This window comes from Mus pahari, chromosome 8 (assembly GCF_900095145.1).
Source record: "Mus pahari chromosome 8, PAHARI_EIJ_v1.1, whole genome shotgun sequence".
Lineage (NCBI taxonomy): Eukaryota > Metazoa > Chordata > Mammalia > Rodentia > Muridae > Mus > Mus pahari.
Window position 1 is genome coordinate 58,843,450 of NC_034597.1, and position 26,386 is coordinate 58,869,835.

At 44.6% G+C, this 26,386-nt stretch overlaps 2 protein-coding genes across 2 annotated transcripts in view; both read right to left on the reverse strand.

The window, feature by feature from the left end:
• The window catches only part of Dock5 (dedicator of cytokinesis 5), a 182,496-nt gene that overhangs the window by 140,237 nt on the left and 15,873 nt on the right, over nt 1-26,386 (reverse strand). The window lies entirely within an intron of this gene.
• Nucleotides 24,055-24,375, reverse strand: LOC110325682 (40S ribosomal protein S27-like; the record flags this gene model as incomplete). The annotated part of the gene is made up of 1 exon (XM_021203804.1): nt 24,055-24,375. A coding segment is annotated over one exon (264 nt), but the record flags the coding sequence as incomplete, so codon positions are not given.

Here is a 26,386-nt window from a genome sequence, read left to right on the forward strand (position 1 = left end):
AGAGAGAGAGAGAGAGAGAGAGAGAGAGAGAGAGAGAGAGAGAGAGAGAGCTCACTTACACATGAGCCCTGGGTTCAATCACCAGCACAACATAAACCAGGCATGGTGGCACCTGCCATAATCCCAGCTCTGGGAAGGAGATGGCAGGCGGCAGGAGAATCAGTTCACCCTTGCCTACACAGAAGGCGTGGCCAGACTTAGTTATAGGAGAGCCCTTCTCAAAACAAAACAACAAAACCCCAGAAAGTGAAAAGGGAAAGTAAGGGGCAGAGCGAAGCTGGAAGTCCTAGAATTAAATAAACAGAGCAGAATTCGAGTTTGTTTTTTTTTTTCTCTTTTCATTTGCAAACAGCATGCCTTTCAAGGACTTAACTTAATCTAGACCTCAGTTTCTCATCTATAAAACAAGAACCAGACTGGATGACTCAAGGGCCGTTAGCTCCAGCTTCCTGATTCATGAAGTGACAATCCAAGCCAGAGAGACGCGCTGCTTTGAACTGGCAGGCACCACCACAAGCTCTTGTTTTGTCTGAGGAAATTAAACAAGAATAGGGAGTCTGCAGCACAAAAATTGCTTCCCTGACTGCTCGGTACAAGGTTGGGAGAGACAAATTGCTGGAATTCTTCCCTAAGCAGCTTACTGTTTATACCAGGAAAGTGTGGTTTTACAGAGCCAAACAGACAAGACAGTATGTCTACAAATGTAAAATAAGTTTGCATCACACCAAATCCTAGATTTAGCTTTTTCTTTGACACTAGGCTTATACAAGGGGGTGGGGTGGATCTGAAGATGAAAGAAAATTGAAAATTGCATAATAAGCAATCAAAAGAACACTTTTAGAAGCTGCAAATAGGACCAGTTTTGAAGAAGGGAAGTCTGTTGGCCACGAGCTATAAATCTTTCTAATGAATTGAGATTGTTCACGAGTTCCCAAATTATAGTCCCCCAAGGAACAACTGGAATCTTTCATTTTTTTTTATAGATAGAATCTACAGAAGTATCCAGCAAGCAAAGGATACAGTCCCAAGCTGAGTCCTTCACTAGTCAGAATATTAAGGTGATTAATGGATTTATTCATCTCCATTTTTGAATCTGATGTCTGCCTGTGTCTGTGTCTGTGTCTGTCTGTCTGTCTGTCTGTCTGTCTGTCTGTCTGTCTCTCTCTCTCTCTCTCTCTCTGTCTGTCTGTCTCTCTCTCTCTCTCTCTCTCTCTCTCTCTCTGTAATGTGTGTGTGTGTGTGTGTGTGACAAGGTCTCCTACCTCAGTCCCCAAGGCAGGATAGGCCTATACCACCACACTGGTTTTTTTTTATTTCATTATTATATTTATCTATCTGGGTTTGGGCATTAGTTTTATCAAGACTAAAGAGCCACAACTATCTTTGACATTCATTCTGGCTTTAATGCACTAATATTCTAAAAGGCCAAATGGAATTTTTTAATCTTAAATATAACATCACAATAATGGCAAGAAAATGATATTCGACAACAGGTATCATACCAAGAGTACAAAAAAGTCCATTACTTCACGCCAACAATCAGGTTTCAAACTGGCCTGTGTGCACTGCGAGAGCCATGTCCCATCCTGCGCTGATGTGCCTGAGCAGGGGCTTCAGTCAGATGCCTGCTGCAGTTCTCATCAACAGTGCCCTCTCCCAAGAGAAGCAGGAGCTTCCAGGTTTCTCATTTCTCAAGCACTCAGAGGAACAGTGGCTGTCACGACCAACCTATTGGTTATTATTCCAGACACTTCTTTTTTGTTGTTTTTATTATTACTTTATGTGCATCAGTGTTTCGCCTCCACGTATGCCTATGTGAGAGTGTTAGGGCCCCTGGAACTGGAAGTATATAGACAGTTGTGAGCCGCCATGTAGGCATGAGGAATTAAACCCAGTTCCTCTGGAAGAGCAGCCAGTGCTTATAACAGCAGAGCCTTCCCTCCCACCTAAATTCCAGAAGTTTCTAATCTGAAGATCCTATGTAAGTTTATAGGTTGAATGTCTTGACCTTGATAGAGATTAGCCCAACTATAGATTACCAGTGCTGGTACCAGAAGCCTACAAACCACCTGACCTACAGTAACATGGGATTAAGTTTAATCTTTTATGAGAGGAGAGCTGAAACACAGCGATTCAAAATTACAGAACAAGAAAGTCTGTGGGATACGAACACACACAGGGACTTTTCCCCCCACAGCTTCCTCATCTGAAGAACAGAGGTCACAGCCCATTACTCATAAGGTTTGTGGAGCCCAGAAAGGGGAATCTGTGTGGTGGCCCTCGGACTATGACTAACACCTGGCGGGCACTACAAGGCAGTCACCCGCCCTCTCCTTTGTCCCCTCCCTTTCCCTGCTCAGCTTCCTACTTAGAGCACAATAGCATCTGCATCCTTAAGGATGGATAGGGTCATGCTCACGTGCGTTAGCAGCCACCCAATGAAAACTGCCGATCAAGATCAAGAAGGACTAGAGCAATCAAGGGATGAGGTGATGGGCAAAGTCCTTCTCCTAGGTTGCTGGACGGTGGCCTGCATTTGATGGGGGTGGGGGTGCGGGGTGCATTTTTACTGCGGGCAACTAACTGTTACTCGGAAGCAGCAGCCCTTCGATCTGGAATGTCTTCATATCTAAGTTCTCTCTCTGCTTCCTATCTCTTCCAAGCATTTCAGTAATGACTCAATGGAGGAGCCACGGTGTGAGTCAGAAGGGCCAGCAACACTCTTAATCATACCTCTCCATCTGAAGATCATTGGTTTATCTGTCTGTTTAACTGACCTTCTGTTCCTTTTCACTGAACTCCTACTTGGTCATCAAAATAAGGGGAAAAGAGAGGGGGGAGGGTCTGATCCTAACTAAGACAGTTTTAGGCACAAGTGAGAGAAAGCAGCCCAGAACATCCAACCACAGACGCTCTCATCAGACTGCGGGAGAGAAACCAGGCTCATAGGCCTGGAGTCTCAGCACTAAGGAGACAGGAGCAGGATGACCGGCCTGAGTTCAAGACCAGCCTACTCTCTACACAGTTAGAATCAGACTAGCCACTGCTAGTCTACCTAGTGAAGACTTGTCAAAACAATCAAATAATAAATGATAGGTTCTTGTTAAATGAAGATTAAGCGATCTATGCTTAAATCAGTCGTATCTAAGATTCTTTTGAGTTTGCTGCATCCAACAGAAAGCATAAGTGAGGAAGAGAATAAGAAGCTAGAAGCCAGGATAATAGGATCTAGGAGAAGCACTGTGAATGGCAGTCAATGATGTGAGAGGCTACTTTTCTCCGTATGTACAATGACTCTAAGACAAACGTCATTTCAGTGAGGACAACAACGATCCTCAACCAGGCCACCAAACCTGTTCATTTCCGTTATTTACCTGGACAGGTGAGCATTCCAGTAGCAGCTTTTAATGTGAGCGTACCTCCTAGCAGAACTTGCAGCCCCACCGCCCATCCAAGGGCAAGGGATGCCCGGTAGTCCCAGGATCATGCCTGGGATGATCCTAAAACTGAAGCTGTAAGAAAACAGACAGGTGTGTGTGTGTGTGTGTGTGTGTGTGTGTGTGTGTGTGTACATCTGTTTCATGGAGGTCAGAAGCATCAGGTTCCCCTGGTGCTGGAGTTATATGTGGTTGTGAGCTGTCTGATGTGAGTGCTAATAACTCAGATCTCTTCTGCAAGAGAGGTTTGTGCTCTTAACCACCGAGCCATTGCTCCAGCTCTGTAAGTGATCATTATAATAAGCTAGAATACATGTAACCCGGCAATTAACTATACTTCTGAACAGAGAAAACAGCAGAGGCATAAAAACAAATGAGTGGATTAAAAAAAGATGGGTAGCGGTGCCGCCATCAAGCCTGACCCCCAGACCCCAATGGCTAGGACCCACAGAAGGAGAGAACCAACTTCTGCAAGTTGTTCGCTGCTCTCTACTCATAGACGGACATGGACACACATACACACACACACACACACACACACACACACACACACACACGAAAATTTGAGAAAATTAAAAACAAATGAGTAGCTACCATTTGTGTAAGAAATAAATGATCTGTAAATCAGAAAGTAAGCAATTATCAGATCCATGGTTGTGTAAGGAGCTCATTCTTTTATATATTTATCATATATGTATATACACATACATATTTAGCAATAAAATATTTATGTATATATATATGTATGTAATTTTTTTCAATTTCACCTCTCAGAACCTAAAGGCACATACAATACTCTCATCCCACATACACATTTTACATCCCAACAGACAATATTTCACGATTATCCTCTTACATTTCAAAAAGCTTCACATGCAATCCATTTTCTATTCAAATACAACTAAAGCAAACCAAATGCAACATTAAAAAGTTTTGCAATTTCAGCATGCCTCTTGACTTATCCCCAAAGCAAAAAAGTATTTTTAGGCATGAATACTCATAAAAGCAAAATATAGTTCATAAAGAAATCTGACCACCAAACTTGTAAAACCAACTAAACGTTAATAGGGAAATCACATTTCTATGGAGTAATCTAGGCTTGATGGCTCGCTTGTCTTCTGGCATTGAAAAATAAAAGCCACTCTAAAATCAGTGGGAAGTCTGTTATTCTTCCACATTACAAGGCTATACTTCATTTTCATGAAAGGCACTCAGATGAGACACGGGGCAGCAATGAGCTACAGCCATTGCCTTGGCAGCAATGGGAAGTCCAGCAGTATCAAATCCTGCCTGCACCCTGTACACCACCATGGAGGGACTTCCTACTGGCAAAGACATTTTGTTTAAGAAGTTATATATATCCTGCATACTTCCTTCACCATTCACACCTCCAACCTATCTCTGTACATATTTCATTCACCATTCACACCTCCAACCTATCTTTCCACTCTACAGGGAACTTTTTAGAATACCAGAACATAATACTATATGAGTGAAAAAGAGAGTGAGGAACCAAATTAATAGGAAACTAAAGACAGTTTCAATAGAATGCTGGGGACACTTGGCTTTGTCACGCGGACTAAGGGTGAAAGCTCTATCTTAGAGCTTCTATCTCCAAGCCTTCTTGCCTCCTCTGAATTCTAGATAACTCCCCTGGGGTCTTGGCCATCCTCCGTCCACTCTTCCCATGCACATTAAAAATCACATCATGGGCTGGTAGAGATGAAAGAATATTCCCAAAGCACTCACCAGGAAATACCCAGTCATGAGAGGCTCCACAACACGCTTCTCCACATCCTTACTTTCTGAGAAGTCTTAACCCTCAGCCCCTAAACACACCATTCCGTAAACTCCTGTCATTCTGGTAGCTCTCTGCACACTTCATATGAGGCCGTATTTCTCAAAATCTCCCAATACTTCCCTGCCTATGTCTTAAGAACGTCTGAAGCCCCTTTCTTCCTGAGTCTCCTTTTGTAATTCCCAAACAGGGTTTTTGCTATTTTCCTCCATCTGACCTAATGCTAACCATAAATTAAATTTACAAAAGCCCAGTTCAGCCACAGCATGCTCTGGATGACAATACAATGCTAAGCTAACTAACTCAGAGCTGAGTCAACTGTCTTAGTTACTACTGAGGTAGAGAGACACCATGACTAAGAGAGTATTTAATTGGGGAGGGGGGGTTGCTTACAATTCCAGAGGGTGAATTCATAACCATTATGGCGGGGAGCATGGCGGCAGGCAGGCAGGCAGGGAGGCAGGCATGGCACTGGAGTATTAGCTGAGAACACACATCTGATCCACAAACAGGAAGAAGAGAGACAATGGTGGGTTTTAGGAACCTCCAAGCCCAACCCCCCACCAATGAAGCATCTCTTCCCACAAGACCATACCTCCTAATCCTTCCCAACAGCTCGCCCACTGCCAAACATTCAAATGTAGGAGCCTATGGAGTGGGTGGGGTGTGGGGGGAGACATTCTTTTTTTTTTTTTTTAATTTTTAAAACCTTAATTTTTATTGGTGATGAGATGTCAATACATTCTTCCTCATACCTTTCTAATGCTAGTGAAACAAACTGACTAATACATAGTAAACATATTCAGTTCCATTAGAAGATGCCTTTTTTTCTTTTTTAAATTTTTATTTATTTATTTTTATTGTTATTTTCTTTATTTACATTTCAAATGCTATCCCGAGAAAGTTCCCTATACGCCCCACCCCCCACCCCTGCTCCCCTACCCACCCACTCCCACTACTTGACCCTGGCCTTCCCCTGTGCTGGGTCATATAAAGTTTGCAAGACCAAGGGGCCTCTCTTCCCAATGATGGCTGATTAGGCCATCTTCTGCTACATATGCAGCTAGAGACTCGAGCTCAGGGGGTACTGGTTAGTTCATATTGTTGTTGCACCTACAGGGTTGCAGCAGGGGAGACATTCTTATTAAAACTACCACACCAATGCAACCTGCTGTGTGACATGGCCTGCCCAGGGATCCACACTGCCTTCAACCAGTCCTCACACTGGCAAAGTCTATTTGTTCAAGGGCTTTTTGGCCCATGGGGCATCCCCAGGAGTCACCAGAGGAGGACTTGTTATATACATCAATTTCTGTTTGAAACTGTTAAGACTTTTCTTCCAAGCTGGATTTCATGAGGAAGTTAAGAATATTGGTGGGGGTCATCTTATCTGGTGTGTGTGTGGGGGGGGGGGTAGGAATAATACAACCCCTTGGCAGAGTTAACACCATTTTGGCAACTCTTTGGCTCTTTGAAGGAACAAAGAAGGGTAAAGTTAGTTGTCTAGGTTTAGAAGCAGCTAGTTCTCTGCCACATAACGGGGGAAATGCAATGTTGAAGATGTTTCAACCTTTACACCATCTCAAACTAAGCAGGACAGTAAAGGTCAAGGGCAACAACTCAAACACAAAGTAGAACTGCTCCCTCATTAACAGATGTCTAAATAATGACTTATTGGATAGAGAACAGAGTAAGTGGGATGTGCTCCCACACCATAGGTGGAAAAAAAAAAAAAAAGATAACCAGGGATTTAATGTGAAAAGAAAAATCTGTAAGTGATAAAGTTTTTTTTTTAAAAAAAAATTACATGATAATATTTTTATAAGTTTTTGAAAAATCAAAATTTCTTCATTGACAACTAAGTGAAAACAGCTAAAGACTACAAGTTCAGTCAGACCAAAATTAAAACTCCCACTGGATAATCAGCCCACAACAGAAAAGTACATCTCAGAAAAATATGTGACAAAAGATAATAAATCATCAATGGTCAAAAGAGGGAGAAGAAGGAACGCTATCAGATCAATGAAATTACGGGAGAATACACACAGGTCAGTCATAGAAGTATCAAGCCCAAGAGGCCCCATGAATGAATGTCATTCTCACAATATGAAGCAAAGTAACAAAACGTTTTAAAATGTAGCAACCAAAGGTGGGAGCAAGTATATGAAAATGCAGCAGAGAAACATCCAAAGGACTCTGCATCCTCCCAGGGACACTTGCCCAACTACGTTCATTGCTGTTCTATTGATGATATCCAGGAATCAGAAACAACCTAGCCCACCCTCGTCAGAGGGATGGAAAAGAAACTGTGGTACGGTTACACCATGGAGTACTACTCAGCTGTTAAAAATGATGAGGTCATGAAACTCAGAGGCAAGTGGACTGAAGTAGAAGAAAATCATGCTGAGTAAAGTAAGCCAGGTCCAGAGGGACAAATATGATATGTATTGGTAGCTGTTAAGTCGATAATAACCAAGCTATAATCCATTGAGACATAAAGAATAAATAAGAATAAGGAACTAGGGCAGACAGATATCTCTCGCTACAAAGGGAAATAGGATAGTTAGTTACAGAAAGATGGGCGTCAGGGCTGGAACAGGAGGATCAAGTGGGGGCAGGAAAAGGAGGGAATATCGGGAGAGACAGCTAAAATTAAGGGCCATTTGAGGGGTGTAGTATAAAACCTTAATAGAGTAAAAGCTTCTGTGTGTGTGTGTGTGTGTGTGTGTTTGTGTGTGTGATCTAAATGAAATGGCAAATAACAGGGGAGACAGAGTCCCAACTAGACATCTCTTATCACCAAATGATGTTTTTAGTACCAGAAATGGATTACATTTAATTGATTTGTTGGCTAAAGGGGGGTCCCAAGAGAATCTCCAAACGACCCAGACTGTTGGCAAGACTATAGGTTGCTCTCCACAAACTGATGGCAAGGCCCCACTGCGGACACCACAACCTACCCAGCTCATTGAACAAGGAGAAGTCCAGCTGGTGCCTACATAGAGCTTTCACCCCTACATTCTAGTGTCTTTGATACACGAAGGTAACCCACACAAGCTATCAAAAGAGAAACATCAACATCAACCCAGCCACAAATCTTTTCATTCACCACGGTGTCCTGCCCCCATACATAGTGCAATCGTGTCACACAGCTTGCAGGGGTAACCACCTACTATCTGATTTGCCTGAAGGCCCACTCTATGAGATAGAATCCACATCGAACACTGCTTGGGTGTCCAAGAACCTGAGACCAGATAGCCCAGAGACCTAGGGCAACAATAAATAATACTGGCCAAAACAAAAAATAAATAAAAAATCAAAATAAAACAAAGCAAACACAAACACAGCAGATGGGAAGAGATAGAGACCCCAAGCTAGACACTATGCAGAGAATCGACCCTACAACACTCAGCCGTAAATGAGATATTTCCATCAAACCCCTCCCACAAGGGCTCAGGAAACCCTGAGGAAAGGGAGGTAGAGAGAGTGTAAATGGCCAATGGGGACAGAGGACACCAAGGAAAGAAGGCCTTCTAAATACAGCAGGACTGCTGAACCTCTGAACTCACACACTGAAGCAGCACAGGGCTTCCACTGGTCTGCACCAGATAGGGTTCTGAAAGAAGTGCATACATGTCCCCATCCCTAACCCAGAAGCTGTCACCAATGGAGAACCACTTGCAATGAGAATTTAGTTTTCTCCAAGGGAGTCTCACTGAGGAAACAAAATTCTCTCAAGGGGAGGCTGCATGCCCAGCAGAAAGTGGCCAACAGGAGGTTCCTCAGATCATAAAGTCATGCCAGGGCTTCTCTTACCAAATCCTTGAATCTTTATTCATATATATATATATATATATATATATATATATATATATATATAAAANAATGGTTGACGGATAAAATATTTCATTGTATTGAAGTAAACTAAATTAGGCACTGTTAAAAAAAAAAAAAAAAAACATTTTGTTTGTCTCTCTGTCTGAATGTCTGCCTCCCTATCTATCTCTATCAATCATCTACCTACCCATCCATCCATCCATCCATCCATCCACCTACCTACCTACCTATCTACCTACCTACCTATGAGGCATGGCAGAGTGGTGTGTGTGTGGAGGACAGAGGACACAGTGTATGAATCAGTTCTTTTTAGGATCTGGGTTCTGGGAATGGAGCTCAGGTCTTCAGGCTTGGTGGTGGGCATCTTTAGCTGAGCCATCTTGCCAGCCCACCATTTTCCCCCGACAGAGTTCTGTGGAGAGATTATTATTCCTGTTCAATGATGCTACGGGGCAGGGCATCATGGAAAAAGCAGAATATCCAATGTTCCGTTTCTTTCCAAGGGAAGAGCATCCTCCAAACATCAGAATCTCTAGAAGGAAGCCATGCTACCTGCCACAGTGAAGTGTGGAGGAGAGAGATGGAGAGAACCTGCTTTCCATTCTATGTCATGTACGCTACATTCGACCTAGGAGCCTATGTCTTCCCATAAGCTTCCAATGCTCTCTGTCTGTACTTCCCCATGGGATGCCCATCCGTCTCGCAGGGCTATGAATTGAACTGATGAGAGAATTACGAAAGGTGACGCCCCAGCACTCTGTGCTTCAAGGGCTCAGCAGCCATTTGGTTGCTTGTTGAACCTTCCAGACACTGAAGAGCCCCATGAGAACGAGTCTGTCAGTCTGTCCCAGGTGGCCGTCCACCTCAGAAGGTCTTCTCCAGGAGGAAGATGAAGAGGTTTGACACACAGCGTTGATACAGGCCGCTACTTTTGCAGGCCACTGGAACCTTCTCTCACGCCTGTAATTCTGACAACTGCTCTCTGGCTTATTGTTACAACCCCTAAGGTTGTTCAACTGTTTTGTTTAGGCGTTCCTTGAATAGGTTCCTTCATTCCCATCCCCTGATTCTCCAGGATCCCTAATTAGCAAAAAAAAAAAAAAAAAAAAAAGGAACCAATATTTCCCAGATCACTAGGTAGCCTTGTAATCTCTAAGACTGACAGAATGATGATTGGAGAAATGACGGAGAGACGGGTCTTCATCCCTTGAAATAGGTCGCCAACCCGTACATTAAAGAAAAAGACCATAGGGTTGGGTTAGGTAGAAGGAAGAAGGGAAGAAAGGAAACAAAGCAATCTGGTAAAAAAAAAAAAAAAAAGGAAAACTGAGTAACGATTATGCAAAATTAGCCATGGCCATTGGTAGGCCCCAGAGAATAAAATATCAAATATCGTGTGTGTGTGTGTGTGTGTGTGTGTGTGTGTGTGTGTGTGTGTGTGTGTGTAAAACAAAACTATGGAAAAGGACATTGAACCTCTAAAAGGGCCAATCTAGAATCTACTAAAGATTTTTAGAAAGAATGAAGACATAAAACAGACAAGGAAATATCAGAAAAAAAAAAAATGACCCAAAGAAGGAAGCTCTGAAATAAAGAAGGTAACCCTCCCCAGTCAATAGATACCCAGCACAAATACCTAAAAGGCAATTCATATCAAGGCTCATCATTATGAAATTTCAGGACACACAAAAAGGGAAGATTCTAGGATCTCTCCTAGAAGGAAAATCCAAGTCATACCTGAAGGAGTTAGAAAAACCAAGAGTGACTCCGAATTTCTTAAATAAAGCATCATTGCTACCAAGTGGCAGACTGTAGAGTATACAATTTGGCAGGAAGAGCCTTTTTTATTTTTTATTTACATTTCAAATGTTATCCCCTTTCCCAGTTTCCCCTCTGGAAACCCCCTATCCCATCCTCCCTCCCCCTGCTTCTATGAGGGTGCTCCCCTACCCACTCACTCCCACCTCCCCACCCTGGCATTCCCCTACACTGGAGCACCGAGCCTTCATAGGACCAAAGACCTCTCCTCCCATTGATGCTGGACAAGGCCATCCATCCTCCGCTACATATGCGGCTAGAGCCAAGGGTCACTCCACATGTACTCTTTGGTTGGTGGTTTAGTCCCTGGGAGCTAGGAAGAGCCTTTTAAATCTTGAGTTTTGTATCCAGCCAACCTATTTACTAATCAAATGGGAAAAGGAAATGAAAATCTAGCCATGGAAGATCTCAAAATAGTTATCATAAAATATTTCATCAAGGAGTTAAAACAAGATATGGAGAAGACAAGCCAGTGAATAACTCAAGCAGGAGAAAGACACATTCCAACACTGGAGGTGTCAAGGGACCCCCAGAATGATGGGGACAGGAACTCTCAAGTGACCAGGGTCAGACTTAAAGAGCAACCACGCCAGATTAGGACAACCATATGCCCTTCAACAAGCTAACCCGCTGTACAAGTCCCACAAGTTGCAAACTCCGGAAAGGGAACAGGAATCCCAAAATCAATGACTACAGCAGTCTTAACTGAAGCCTGCAGAAATCTTCCATAGATACTTGTTCAAATCCAAAATATTTCTTTTTTTTTTTTTTTTTTTTGAGGCAGGGTCTTACTACATAGTTCTAGTTGGCTATAGAGTTTGCTATATCAGACAGGCTAGGCTCAAACTCTCAAAATCCACCTGCCTCTCTGCCTCTCTGCCTCTCTGCCTCTGCCTCTCTAGCTCTGGTATTAAAGGTGTGTGTTACCATGGTCAACCACAAAATATTGTTAAGTATCATCTCTTGGTTATATACCTATTTCCAGTGTTTGAAACAGCTAAGAAAATAAGGTTTAGGGGTATTTCATGCACATGCACACACATACACACACACACACACACACACACACACACACTCACTCACACACACACACTCACTATATTTACATCATTTCCTCCCTCCCCCAACCCCTCCATGTCCTTTCCACACTTTTTCAAATTCATGGCCTCTTATTCTTTTGAGGCTTTATTTTTAATTTACTTTCTAGTTGAGAAAAGTCATTTCCCTCTTACTTTTTTTTTTTCCCAAGGAGTTCTACCCTGGAGTCCAGGATGGCCTCAGCCTCGACCAGAGTTCTGGGATTACAGGAGTAAGCTGAGCCATCACACCTGGCACCGAGTGATGTCACAAACCTTTTCTTTATCCAAACTGAGAATGTTGTATCAACATTAATCCGTGTGACTTCTACTATTTATTATTTTTGAACACAGAATGATACTGCTATAACAATGATCTTTTATGTTTTAAGCCAAAAATCTAAAGTTTGTTTTGGTAGTGTGCCCAAAATAGTAACAACAAAGTCCAGGGGCTTGAGTTGTTACAATTTCCTTTGTGTGCCCAGCAGGAGAAGGGCCCTTTCTCCCTGCCATCTCTCCCTCACAAGAAGTGGCACTATAGCATACTAATCTCCATGGAGACCAACTTTGCCCAAGATGATGAAGAAGCTGAGTGAAGCACCCCATAGACTAAATCGGGGTTCAGGATACACAGTGATGGACACTGTCTTGCAAAAGGTAGTCTGTTCCCACAAAGCACGTGGACCGCATAGTCATTCTGGCTTATCCACGTTTTGAATGCCCAAAATCATAGTGGTCACCCAATTCCCCATGCTTTTCAAATAAACACAAAGAGTGGAGCCAGGCCATTGTGAGGCTATTCCGTAGACTGAAGAACCATATCCCGGCTGTAGACAAGTCAACTAGAGTCCAGAGTTCCCTGACTGGCATGCTTTCTCACATCTCTAGTCACTGGTCACACTGTGTCCCTTGCTGATAGATGGGAAAACCCAGGAGGGTACATGTGGGTGCTTTAACCTCATTTAAAAGGGGGTAGAGGAGAATGGAGGCAGAGTGTTTGCACATAAGCCACACACACTCTTCCACAGGCTTTAAATTATCTCCAGATTACACAAATAACCCAACATGCCATGGGTTCTATGTAAGTCACTACTGCACTGCATTGTGTACGGACTAAGGAGAATGCTCAAATCAAAAATCTATACATGCTAAGTTCGGATGCAAGCACACTGGCCTTCTGAGGGCCACTTAATCTATACACAAATGGGCAAGCACAGATGCAGATGGCCCATAGCATTTCCAGACAGGTTTCGATGACATCTTTCACTCTAGTCCCTAGCTGGGTGCTGGCAAGAGAGAACACAGCTGGCCAGGGACCAGTTCTAGGCATCCCTGGTTCTCTGTGCTATGCATCCAGCTGAGGACTGAGCTGAGCAAGGCCTGTCCTACACATCACAACCCAGTGGCCCACTCCTGTGGACCCTCTCACATTTATAAACTGGAGTGCAGGGAGCAGAGCACAGATTTGGATGATGACAAGAGTCTCATAGTTGGGCCCCATTCTATAAGCACTCCTAACCACCGCCTAACAGGAGACACTTACAGCAGATGTTATGCCTATGTGACTTTAGCAGTCCCCTTTCTCCTCAGGGATGCAGCTGGAGCCCCAGTAGACATCTAAAATAGATCATACTCAACCACAGAAAAATTGGGGGAAAGAAAAAAGAAAAATTCAACTTCGCTGAAGAGAAGGAAACACTTCACGGTTTTTGCTTGGTATCTCTGAATTGCTGACACCGACCTTCTTACACACTGAAGCCACTATTAATCAACTTATAATTAAATAATATTATATTAAATTATATGAATAATAATTTTCAATTATCTATTAGTTCATTAGGACTACCTCAGCACTACTTACCCACTCTGATGATGAGACAGTCAATCTACCAAACAAGGTGGCTGCTAAGCCGCTAGCAGCTGGGTACTGTATAGAGCATACATCTGCTGGACCGAGGGACAATTCACTCCCTTGATGAGAGGGAGCAGGATGTGTAGGAATCTACTGTGCGACTTAAAACTCACAGTTGACATCTGGAACTTTCCCTTTAGTACAGTCTATGGTTGACCGTGGACGGCTGCAACCCGAGGAAGTAAAACTGAGGATAAAAGGGAAATACTTATCTGACTGAACAGGATGTATGCTCAGGTGTGAGAACGCCACTTCTTCAATGGTGGCGCTCACTCGCTCGCTCGGAAAAGGAACCTTCACCCTACACTACTTGACCCCATGCAACTTCCCATTCCCACACGGAACACAGAATCCTAGCCCATCTTTCTCTGTGCTGGGTTTTCTGAACACTCAGAGTCAATGCAGGTTAACATCAAAAGAGCAATATACGTGTGAAGAATTAGTTCTCTCAGATAGGGTGATGGGGAGACTCAAGACCCAGGCTTGCTGATCAAAGGCTCAGCCTCGCCTCGCCTTGCCTCACCACCCTTTCCTATGGTGTCTGGGGATTCCCCTTGGGGCTGGGAGTGGAACTGAGTGATGACACTTAGCATGCCTGAGGCCTTGGGCTTCATCTCCAACACCAAACGAAAGAGAATGGCACAGGCTGCTTTGCCAAGGCCACGAGAGGTAACAGGAATGTTCCAGGCCCCACTATGGTGACCTTCAGGATGTTGACATTCTGTATACCGGATGCATATATCTCCTGGGTATCGCTGATTCTCTTTGGAGGTGGAGACACGCAGATGAAGCTGATTCCTTGCTGAAGGACTCATGAAGGATGCTAGTAACTAAGCCCCTATTAAAAAAAAAAAATAACCCGTGGGAAACGCAGACCCCAAACTAGGCCAACCCTCTGGTCTCCAGTTTCTCCCATCTTGGAAGCCTTCAGGGGAGACACACAACCAGACACACAGCACAAAGAAAAGTTACAAATGGCTTGACCAGCCAGACAGGACTGGGGCCTAGAGAGTCCCAGCTTTGTCTCTGCTTCATTCAGACCCCCTTTTCAGAGGGCTCTTGACTTTTATGTGAAACAAAGCAGTCTAGGTGTGGAGAGTTTCAGATACCAGAGAGACCCCAGGGAAGTCACCCTACCCGCGCCTGCCCTTCCATCCTGCCAGTTCATTTCAGGCCAGAAATACAAAGCCTTCCCCCGCCTCTGGGCCTGGTCCCGGGCCTGGGCCTGGGCCTGGTCCACAGGAAACTTCTTGATTAGTCTCCCACTGAGCCCAGGGTTTTAACTTTCCATCTTTCATCCCCACCCACCCACACACTCCACTCCAGGGGTTCAGGCAAGTGAAGCCTTTCACACAAACTCGCCCACCCACAACCACCATGGGCTAGTTCCAAAACTCACTTAAGACAACCCACTCTACCTTTTCCTGGGACTCAAGAAATTAGCCTTCAATTCACCAGGGAATATTCTCTAAACGGCAGAGTCATCTTTATTCAGGGTTTTACCAGTTAAAACACACGGGGTCAATTAAACACAGCCAAGCTTCAATGCCTGAATCCAAGTCCTATTTCCCAGGGATTTGAATGCAAAGTCTGGAAAGAGTGAAGAATGGTGCTGGCCCAGGTTGACTTAGCCTGGCTCCCCCATGGCTGTCCTTTGTCTCAGATCTCCCTATAGGACAGACAGCACAAAGATTTTCAAACCTCACTTGCAACCATCAACACAAACCAAATTATTCAGACACTCTTAACTACTCTCGGATGACTGAGCCAGGGTCACGTGACACATCGGAGTATTTCCTTTCAAAATACTTTCCTAACTCAAATGGAATCCAGATGTTGCTGGTTAAGTGTAGATCCAGTCTCCTTTCTAGGTGCCGCCTACACCTGAAGCCTCCACTCCGTTTGACTCTTATCTGTGGTGTTAAATTCCTCTATTTGGAACAGCACAAACCCTGCCCATTGCTTTGGGCTATGGTAAGTCCTTTAAAGCTGGGCCAGTCAATGAATAAAAGTAAATTCAGACAATGAAGGGGGCTTGGGTGCATCAGATTAAAAACACCAACCTGTCTCCAGGTCAAGATTACACAGATGTAACCCTCTTGTTAATTAATTAGTTAATTAATTAATGTTACTCATAAAGCTAACAGATTTTTTTTTTGTAATATTCTGGTGTTTATATTTGAGTAGTCCTTTATACGGAAATTTAAAAAATCTTTTGTGGATGATAAATCATAGCTGTCACTTTTTAGTGTGTGTGTGTGTGTGTGTGTGTGTGTGTGCATGGAAAGCCAGAGGTCAACCTCCTCCATCATCTCTCAGGGTGAATTATGGTCTCCTTTTTACCTGGAGTTCAGCAATCCAGCTAGGCTGGCTCCCTGCCAGGCCTCAGAAACCTCCCTGTCTCTGCCTCCCCAAGTGCACATGACCACATCCAGCCTTCTGACAGGGCTTCCGGGCACCACTGGGGGTTGGAGGGGAGGGGTCTTGCAGGGACGGCAAGCTCTTTACTAATTGACCCATTTCCCCAGCCCTGACAAGTCACCATTTCCTAAAATGTCACCATTCTTTACAACTTAACTCACGTGACTGCAACATAGTTTACTGAGCGCTTTACTGCAGGAGCGCAGGCCCAGTTTAGAAAGCTCTTGGGTCCCTTCAGCTCTGCTGGGATCTCATAGCACCCAGCTTCCCAGATGATGAAAAAGGCCACAGAAACTTCCCTGATCTCAGCAATGCCAAGTATTCACACCTTCTCCCTTTGTGCTTCTCTTATAAAACATAGCTCCTTCTCCTCCTACACAGAATAATCTAGGCATCCTTATGCTCCCAGAAGATAGAGTACCTTATTCTAATGGCTTAGTACACTCCCCCCATACCCTCAGCCCCGCCTCAAAAGTAGGTTTTCCTAGTTTTTGTTCTGTTGTTGTAATAAAAAATACCCTGACAAAAACCAACTTAGGTGAGAAAGGGTTTATTTTTGCTCGTGGTTACAGTTGACCACTGCAGAACAGCCGAAGCAGTGGGCGCTCCAGACAGCTGGCCACATCAATCCACAGCCAATAACGCAGAGAAGCGAGTGTGTCCGTGTTTGATGCTCCTCTAGCTCTCCCCACTCTTACTCAGCTCACAACCCAGATCCTGGGGGCCTGGGAGTGAGGGTGTGACGATGCTGCCCTCTTTCAGCTGGGTCTTCCTGTGTCAATGAAGTCAACCAAGGCAGTCCCTTGCCAGACCTGCCCATGGATCACTCTGCTTTAGAGGATTCCTCATCAAAACCTTTCCCAAGATACATTATGCAAAACACAGGAAAACCAAGAAGGAAGACCATCGTGTGGATACTTCATTCCTCCTTAGAATAAGGAACAAAATACTCATGAAAGGATATAGGTACAGAGACAAAATTTAGAGCTAAGATGAAAGGATGGACTATCCAGAGACTACCCCATCCGGGAATCCATCCCATCATCAGCCACCAAACCTAGATACTAATGCTCATGCCAGCAAGATTCTGTTGAAGGGACCCTGATATAGTGGCCTCTTGTGAGGCTATGCCAGTGCCTGGCAAACACCGAAGTGGATGCTCACAGCCAGCTATTGGATGGAACACAGGGTCCCCAATGGAGGAGCTAGAGAAAGTACCCAAGGAGTTGTAGGGGGCTGCAACCCTGTAGGTGGAACAACAATATGAACTAACCAGTACCCCCTGAGCTTTTGTCTCTAGCTGCATATGTAGCAGAAGATGGACTAATCGGCCATCACTGGGAAGAGAGGCCCCTTGGTCTTGCAAACTTTATATGACCCAGCACAAGGGAAGGCCTGGGCCAAGTAGTGGGAGTGGGTGGATAGGGCAGTAGGGGCAGGGGGAGGGCGGGTATAGGGAACTTTCGGGATAGCATTTGAAATGTAAATAAAGAAAATAATAATAATAATAATAAAAACAACTTTCCCAGGGGATGCCAGGTTGTTGTGTCACCTGGACAATGAGAACCAAGCATCACACAGATCCAGCCCCTCCCACCCAGCAGAGTCCCCTGGAGAGTTTCCGAAACAAAAGCAAAGTGTGGGTTTTGTTTCCAGGAGACTCTGCTCTTGATAGGAGCTCCAGAGCCTTCTCTTTAGAAGGCTTTTCAGAAGCTGCCTGCATACAATCAAGATTGCTTACCACAGTTGCTATTCAGCTACCTCAGAACCTTGCCATTGTGGATAAAAATCAAGCTTATACAGTAAATGAATGCCCAGCTTAATGAATAACTATTATTAGCTGTTATGCAAGCAGAGACAATTGTGTTTCAGTGAACACAGCGCCCCAACCCCCACCTCTGCCAGCCTCTCCATCCTTTCCCTCCCCTCTCCATGTCCTTCCTTTGGTCCCAGATACACTGGGCAAACCCTCCTTGCACCCTATCATCTTCCTTGTTATTATGGCCTTAGCATTATTATGGCCATACCACCGCTACCACCATCGCCACCGCATGAAGACAGACTTTTGCTAGCCCGAGCTGTCCTTGAACTCGTAGAGATCCACCTGCCTCTGAATATTGAATTACCAGTGTGCACCACCATGCTGGGCTGTTTGTTTCAGCCTACTTAGAATTCACCTTCAACCGCCTGTGGACTCTGTGAGGAGAGAGACAAGTCCTGCTTTCTGTTTCCCATCTAAAGGGCTGGAAGAGACTGCCTGGTTCTTGTAGAAAAACAGAGGCTTTCCTGATTTCCCAGGTAACGTCCAGGATCCGGTCTTAGAAAATTACCATGTGGAGGAAAGAGCTTAGATATCAACACACTCACTCTTAAACTTCTTCAGGTTGTATGTGAGATGTCAGCTCTACACAGACACACCATTCTCTGTGGGAGGAATCCATGCCTTTCATTAGACTATCACCGGTGTTCTGTTTCTCAAAAGGTTAAATCCAGTGGTAAAATCCTAGTGATGGAGATTCAGAAATTACTTTTCCCCAAAGAAGTTAAGGGTAAGGTCAGGTATCAGGTAGAATCATCCATGAAAGTGAATCCACACTTCCTCTTCCCCCTGACTCACAATGGTGTGGATGTGCACATACCTGAGTGTGAGTGTGAGTGTGTGTGTGTGTGTGTGTGTGTGTGTATGTGCGTGTATGCATGCGCCAGAAATTGATGTCAAATATTTTAAATAACTTTCCACCTTATTTTTTGGGACAGGGTCCTCTCACTGAATCTGGAGCTCACTTGAATAACCACACTGGCTGACCAGCAAACCCAGGCATCCCCCGTCCCCACTCGCTCCAGTACTGGGGTCACAGGCATGTACTATTGTTGTGTTTGTTTTTAATGTGGGTGTCAGACATCTAAGCTCAATCCTTATGCAAGGCAGCATGCACTTTTACCAACTGTGCCACTTTCCTGGCCCACGGTGAACCCTTATTAAAATGCAAGTGCCCTCACTCACTGGGCCGATCTGCCATCCTAGCCCACCGAAACTAGACTATGCCACTATTTGTATGACTAAGCTCCGGGCCCCAAACAGCCAAGGGCGACTTTCCCTTTCCCAACAATTTGATTATTCACAAACTTGCGTGTGATGAGGACATCGGGCAGAGAAAAAGGTCCCCATTAGCCCTAAGCCTCTTTCAAATGTCCCTTCATACCAATACAGTCTGCGCAGGGCATCTTTACAGACCCGCTTCTCCAGATGCCCTCAGCATGAGAAAGACCTCATTCTCCTTCCTACAGCAATGGCTTCAATTGTCTCAGCTTCTGCCAGCAGCCGGCATCAGCAGCTTACCACCCCACCGCACTCCACTGACTACTCTCCGACCATCATGGATCCCAAGTCGGCGATATGCTGGGATGAAAAGGAAGGAAATAATTCATAGCCACCTGGGAAGAATGCAAAGAGAGGAGAGCAGGCATCAAAATAAAGAAGGGGTCTTATCAACTATTAGATGTTGAACCTCAGTTAGATTTACATGATCCCTCCCTGTCCTTAGAAACTTGGCACAGTGTTAGAGTGTAGTTCTAGATGGCTTGGAACACCCTATGTAGACCAGGCTAGCCTCAGACTCATAGGTATCTACCTGCCTCTGCCACATGAATATGCCACCAGTACTAAAGAAAAAAATTCCAGAAATGAGCCATTCATAGTTTTCTTTTTCCAGGGAATGGTAACCTAACTTTGAGTTTCAAACAGGCTAGCCAGGTGCTCTACTACTGAGCTAACTCCCCAGCAGGTACGATATGAATAACTTTTACCAGTGTACAGTGATAACTGTACTGTATTACCAGATGTTGTAATCTTCCAATGGGTGTCAATTATGTATTACACTATTACACAGGTCAGGGGTTGGGTATAATTGGAGAGGTATGGTACTCCATAGGGATCCTAGAACAATTCTCTTAAGGACACTCACAGACTGTCCATGGGAAGTTCCCAAGGTAGTCCAAAGAACCAGATAAACTTGTCTAATTATGCCATTGTATTACAGGTTACCTCAGGGCCAGAGCCCTAAGCCCAGAGTTCATTTTGTAGACGATAAGGTGATCTCTTTGCATATCAGCTCCTTTCTGTCCGTGGTTCAGCTTTATCAAAGTTTTTCTTTCTTAACTCTGGGTTACAAGTGGTCTCAACTTGTTGCCTGAATGTAGTTCTCTCCGTTAACCTTTTGCCTCTGTAGCAAAGACCCACCCCTGTGATGCCTATATAAAATAAATGCCCCCAAAGAGTCTAATCTAAATGGTAATTCACTTCTTTATGTTAAAGCATATGTCCTTGTTCTGGTGTCCCTGGGTGACAAGCCCTCACAGACCAGTCAACCACGGCTGCAGGTGTCCTATAGAGGGTAAGAACAGGGTACCTAGAGCTCCTAGAAGCTGTGGGCTAGCAGCTATCATCACTGTTCATGACACTAGCCAGCCTCTAGTGTCTCCCACTGGATTAGGGCCCACACTGCTCTCAAGCCAACTGTTAGATGTTGAGGAATGCTGTGAGCATTGAGCTAATCCGCTGCTGCTCTCAAGTTGGCCACAGTGGGGATATTTGCACTACAGATGTTGGCACATGCTACACAGAGTTGGGCTGCTCTGTTTAACCCCCACTGGAGCTCAAGCTTTCCAGCACACCAGGCTTTTGGGTTTGGGGGGCAGGAGTGGGGGAGCACCACAAAACCACAGAACACAGAACCATAGACTAGGAGGCTCCCCTAATCTGACACAATCTATACCCCCTCCCTCTCCCCTTCCTCTACACTTTGCTCCTGCCAAAGGGGGGCAACTTCCTCCCTACCCAGTTGGCACAGAGGCCAGCATTTGCTGTGCTGAACCAGAGGTCCTGTCTCCCTTCACAAACCAGCATGCTCATCTCAAGGTCAAGCCCTCGTTAGTCTCCTTAGTAAGAAGCTGTTTCCCCAAATTCCATGCTTCTCACCTGCCCAGTTCATGCCCCACTTTCCTTCCATTAGGGTTCCTGTCAGCTTTAGAGATTATAAACCTCCCACAAGCCGTGTTTAAGTTTGCTTCACCAAACCTTCCAAACGCTGAGCAGACTCCTGCTGCTCTCGCAATAAAGCGGGAAGTTGAGAATGAACAAACTCAGGAATTACGTTTTTATAGATCCTCATCAGAACATCTCTTTCTCCCCTTCCTGCACCTCTGATTCCAGACTGTTAGCTCAGGAGGTCCCCCGATGCATCTAAGCCTTGACAACAAAACCAGCTATGAGATTCTAGGCCAGAAGGCTGCAAAAAAGTCCTGGCTCTGACACACTGTGTGAATTATGTCTGCATGTGAGGGGAGGAGGCTCAGAAATTAAATGACAGAGATTAAACTTTGATCTGGGAACAGTGAATTCATAATTCTGTATGAATCCTGCCATGTCTCAGGTGGTTCAGCCTGCCAGAACAAAATGCCATGGACTTAACCAGCAGACATTTATCTTGCTGCAACACTGGGGCTGGAAGTCTGAGATCAAAAGCCAGCATGGATCATTTCTAGGGTTACACTCCTCTGGGCTAGAGGTGGCCCTGATCTGTTCGTATCCGCTCATGGCACACAGCAAGCTCTCTGGTCCTTTCTGATTAAGGCACTAATTCGCTGTGAAAGTCCCACCTCTTGACTTCATGAGCACACCCACGTACGTCCCAGACTCATCCACCTCAAATACCATCATACTTGAGCATTAGGATTTCCATGTATGAACGGGATTGGGGGCAAATCCAGTCCCCAGCACCCAGAACAAACAATCTCCTCTTAAATATTTTTGGGGAAGGTCACCGGAAGCTTTGTGGCAATCTCAGCCCTGGAAAAATCTTGTAACTTCAGTATCAAGTGGAAACACTTAACCTCTCACATCAGGGGTCACTTACCAGTCTAGAAATATACAAAAGCTACTAAGGCATTACAAAAAAATAAAAAGTCAGACTAGAGTGGGTGTGTTAAGATACCCTGGCTTTGAAGTCATGGGGTGGTTTATTGGCATCAAAGCCACCTTCTAGACCAGCGGTTCTCAATCTGTGGGTTGTGACCCCTTTGGCAAACCTCTATCCCCCAAAATATTTAAATTACAATTCATAACAGTAGCAAAATTACAGTTACGAAGTAGCCACGAAAAAATAATTTTATGGTTGGGGGGTCTCCAAAACATGAGGAACTATATTAAAGGCTATATTAGGAAGGCTGAGAACCACTGCTCTAGACAAAGCCTTCTGAGGAAGACTTCAGAAGTTCTATGGCATGCCAACTTAAGATTTTGTCATTGTGGGGACAATGACCATAGCCTGTCTGGCACTGGTTAATTTGCAGAAACATCTAGGTGCCACTTGAGAAGCTGAGGCAGGGTGATTCTAATGGGCTGGAGGCCAGAAAGGGCTACAATGTAAGAGCCTGAACAAAAAAGAAAGGAATCTTTGGAAACTGAAAGTTCTTCACACTCTGAGAATTGAGAAGTAGTAGAAAATTCTCTCTCTCTCTCTCTCTCTCTCTCTCTCTCTCTCTCTCTCTCTCTCTCTCTCTCTCTCTCTCTCTCTCTCTCTCTCTCTCTCTCTCTCTCTCTCTCTCATTTACAGGGTCTCTACCTGGCTGTCCTGATACACACGCTATGTAGACCAGGCTGGCCTAGAACTCAGAGATCAGCCTGCCTCTGCCTCTCGGGTACTGGTGTTAAAGGTGTGTGCCACAACACCTGACTTCTATTTTACAGATTGGGGGAGGGAGGACATAAAGGGAGTCAGACAAGGGGCTGGAGAAATAAATGGCTCAGTAAAGAGTTTGACGCCTAAGCAGGAGAACCAGAGGGTTCCAGAGTTCAGAACCCTCGCATCCATGGACAAGTTGGTGTGGAGATGCTCATCTGTAATTCTAGGGTTGGGGAGCAGGCAGCCCCACTGTGGAAGCTCAATGGCAGCTCTGGACAAAGTAACAAGGTTCAGTGAGACATCCTGCCCGGAAATGCAAGGTGGGGAGTGACATCCGAACATCAACCTTGGGCCTCCATGCGTCCCACAGTCCCAGGACTCCTGTTACTTTCACTGTCCCTTCAGCCCCCCCCAGACCTAAATGCCCCTGAATATAAAAATCAAGTGACCTTTATAAAATGGAAAATCCCTAAAGCTAACCTATTCTAAACACAGGCTCAGGAGAAGGGGCAGGAGGGCTGCCAGCAAATTTTAAGAATCTTATGGTTGTGAACATTTTAGCAGGAAGAAGAAAGAAAGCACGGATAATCTTCCAAAAGAATGAAACTTGTCACTCAAGGCTACCAAGGCATTCAGGAAGATCAAGATATACAGGAAGAGAAGAGCAGAACACAGGATGTGTTACTTACAATTCCCTATCTCTGTTTTCCTTATCGATTTTTAATGTCTTTAAGTGTGTTCACGTGTGCACAAATACATGCGTAGGCCACAGGATGGCCTTGGAGTTATTCCTCACCAGCCATCTACCTCCTTTGAAATGGAATCACTCACTTGGACCCTAGAGATCTCTTGATTCACTTAGTGATTCCCAGGGTCCATCTGTCTCCATCTTCACAGTGCTGGGATGCAACTGCATGCCACTACATCTAACCTTTTTGCATGAGTGCTGGGAGCTAACCCAGATCCTCAGGCTTGCAATGTTAGCACTTTATGGACTAAGCCGTCTCCCCAGCCCTACCACTTCTTAGTGGCAGTGGGGATATATATATATATATATATATATATATATATATATATATCCAAAATGTGTTTATTGGGAAGGTTCCCACTCATCTTCAATCGGGGGCTGTCAGTGTTGCTTCCTCCTGAAGGAGCATCCTTCTGTCAGCCTTGTTTTTCCACCTGTGGGCTGACAGAGGACAGTGGAGGAGCCCACACACAGGACTACTGTTTGTGCATGGCTGAAGACCGTGGTGATTCTATAACATCCTGGGCACTTCACGTCCATAAAGTAGGAATTGGGGCTCTGCACCAGGCACTTTTTCTTGTGTTTCCTCTTCTCCTCTTCTGGAGAGGGATGAAGGAGATCCTTTGCGAGAGGCGGCAGTGATTTTTAAGAAGAGACCACAAAGATGCAATTCCTTAGGTCCCTGTACCCTCCCTGATCTTTACATTTTTAGTGCTTGGGGCAGAAAGACTGGCCTTATCTTTCCCTGGTCAGAAACTGTCTTCCCAAGTCATACTCCAAATTTCAAAGGGGAAAGTGATGGGGCTACTGTTTGCTTCCAGAAATAAGCCATTTGCTTTGAAAGGAAGTTATATTACCAAAAGCTGAACTGAGCAAGCCAATCCACATCTAATTCAGGAAAGAAATTATCACAGACAGATTCAATATTTTCAAAGCACTTGGCTAAGGCCAAGGCTCAAACATGAAATGAATTCTTCTGCAGGCTCTGGTCCTTTCTGAATTTGTGAGCTTATGTGAAGACCTCCCGAGAGTCATCAAGCAATTGGAAAATGGTCATGAGCGACAATCGCTACCACTGCCAAAGACAAACTGGATCTCAACCTCCCCTAGACATGTCCCAACCATCCAAGAAGGGATTCCAGACTGTTCTACACTCAGACAATTCTTCAGCTTAAGTAGACATCAGTCTTGAGATAGGCTTATAGGCACACAGTTCTTCTGCCCCTGGGTTTTATGATAATTCAGATAGTTTGTACATTAACAACAGGTCCTGGACCCTTGGTTATAATGTGCATAATTCCTGAGTTTGGAAATCTATTCTGCGGCCCTTCATTAGATGAAAGAGAAGAAGCTAGCCAACTCTACCTGCTTTTACACATTCATAGTGTATGTGTGCACATGTATAACATGTATGTTCACATGTGTGTACGGGTATGCATACATGTGAAGGCCAGAGGTCAGCCAGGTGTCTCCCCCCAATTGCTCTCTACATGATTTGTTTGCTTGTTTAGAGACAAGGTCTCTAAAAGATGGCTAAGATCAGCTGGTCGGTGAGTTTCAGAGATTCACCTGTTTCACTTTCTCACCTCCAAATGCTGGGATCAGAACTCACCTCCTCGGTCTCTATGCATCCTTTATTTAATGTTCATGCCCATCTAGCAAGCTGCTGCACATAAACAGGACTCGGTTAATGTGGCCTGCCTCCGAGCAGGACGAGAGAAGAGTAGTCAGTACTAGGGGATTCCTGGCCTAGTTAGCATGACTCAAAACATCCACGTGAGTTCACTCTGAGTGGATCAACTCACTCATTTATTCCTCTTAGAACTCCAGCCTCTTCTAGACCAGAGACTAATTGTTCTTCTCCAGCCAGCCAACAAACATCATGTTAACTCTGAGAGCCATTAAAACATTTTTCCAAGAAGACTCTTGCAAGATCAGGCCACTTCACAGTTTAAAAGATTGGAAATCTATTAGACTTTGGTCTGTGCCTGTGAACTGTGAAGGATTGGAGCTAAGCACTACTAACTATACCTAGTCATCAACTATGGCCTGCAAACAAGGGCACCCAGTCACCAGGCCACTCAGCTGGCAGGCCAGCATGTGGTCAAACAGCAGTACCTTGCCTATCGCAGATAATGAGGCATGAGTACTATTCACATACATAGGAGCTTATCTCCATCCACCTTTTGGCTTAGTGCCTTTGAGGCCATCAGAAAGGCAAAGTGTAATAAGAGCAGACTTGGACTTCAAAACCCCAAGCCTGAAGCAGCTACTCCCCAGCATCACTGCAGCAAAGACTCTCAAGGCTTGACCTTGGCAATTCCAATTTCAAGCCTGGCTTGGCTGCAGGGCACACAGTGGGCAGAACTAACCATGGTAGCTATGGTTCTCAAACTGGCTTAGCATGAGTCACTAAGCAAACCAACATGTGTCTCAATCTTCTTCAGCAGCTCAGACACGTTTCTTCTAAAAAAAAAAAAAAAAGCATGCATTGACAAATGCCAGATTACAGTAATAACCGTATAACGTTTCATTGTGGATGCTTTATTTTATGTAATGCAAAATAAGGTAATTATGTCAGATATAATTGCCTTTCAATGGAGAGGAGTGAAACCCCCAAGAATAATGCTTCATCCACCATGAAATAGCTACTTAG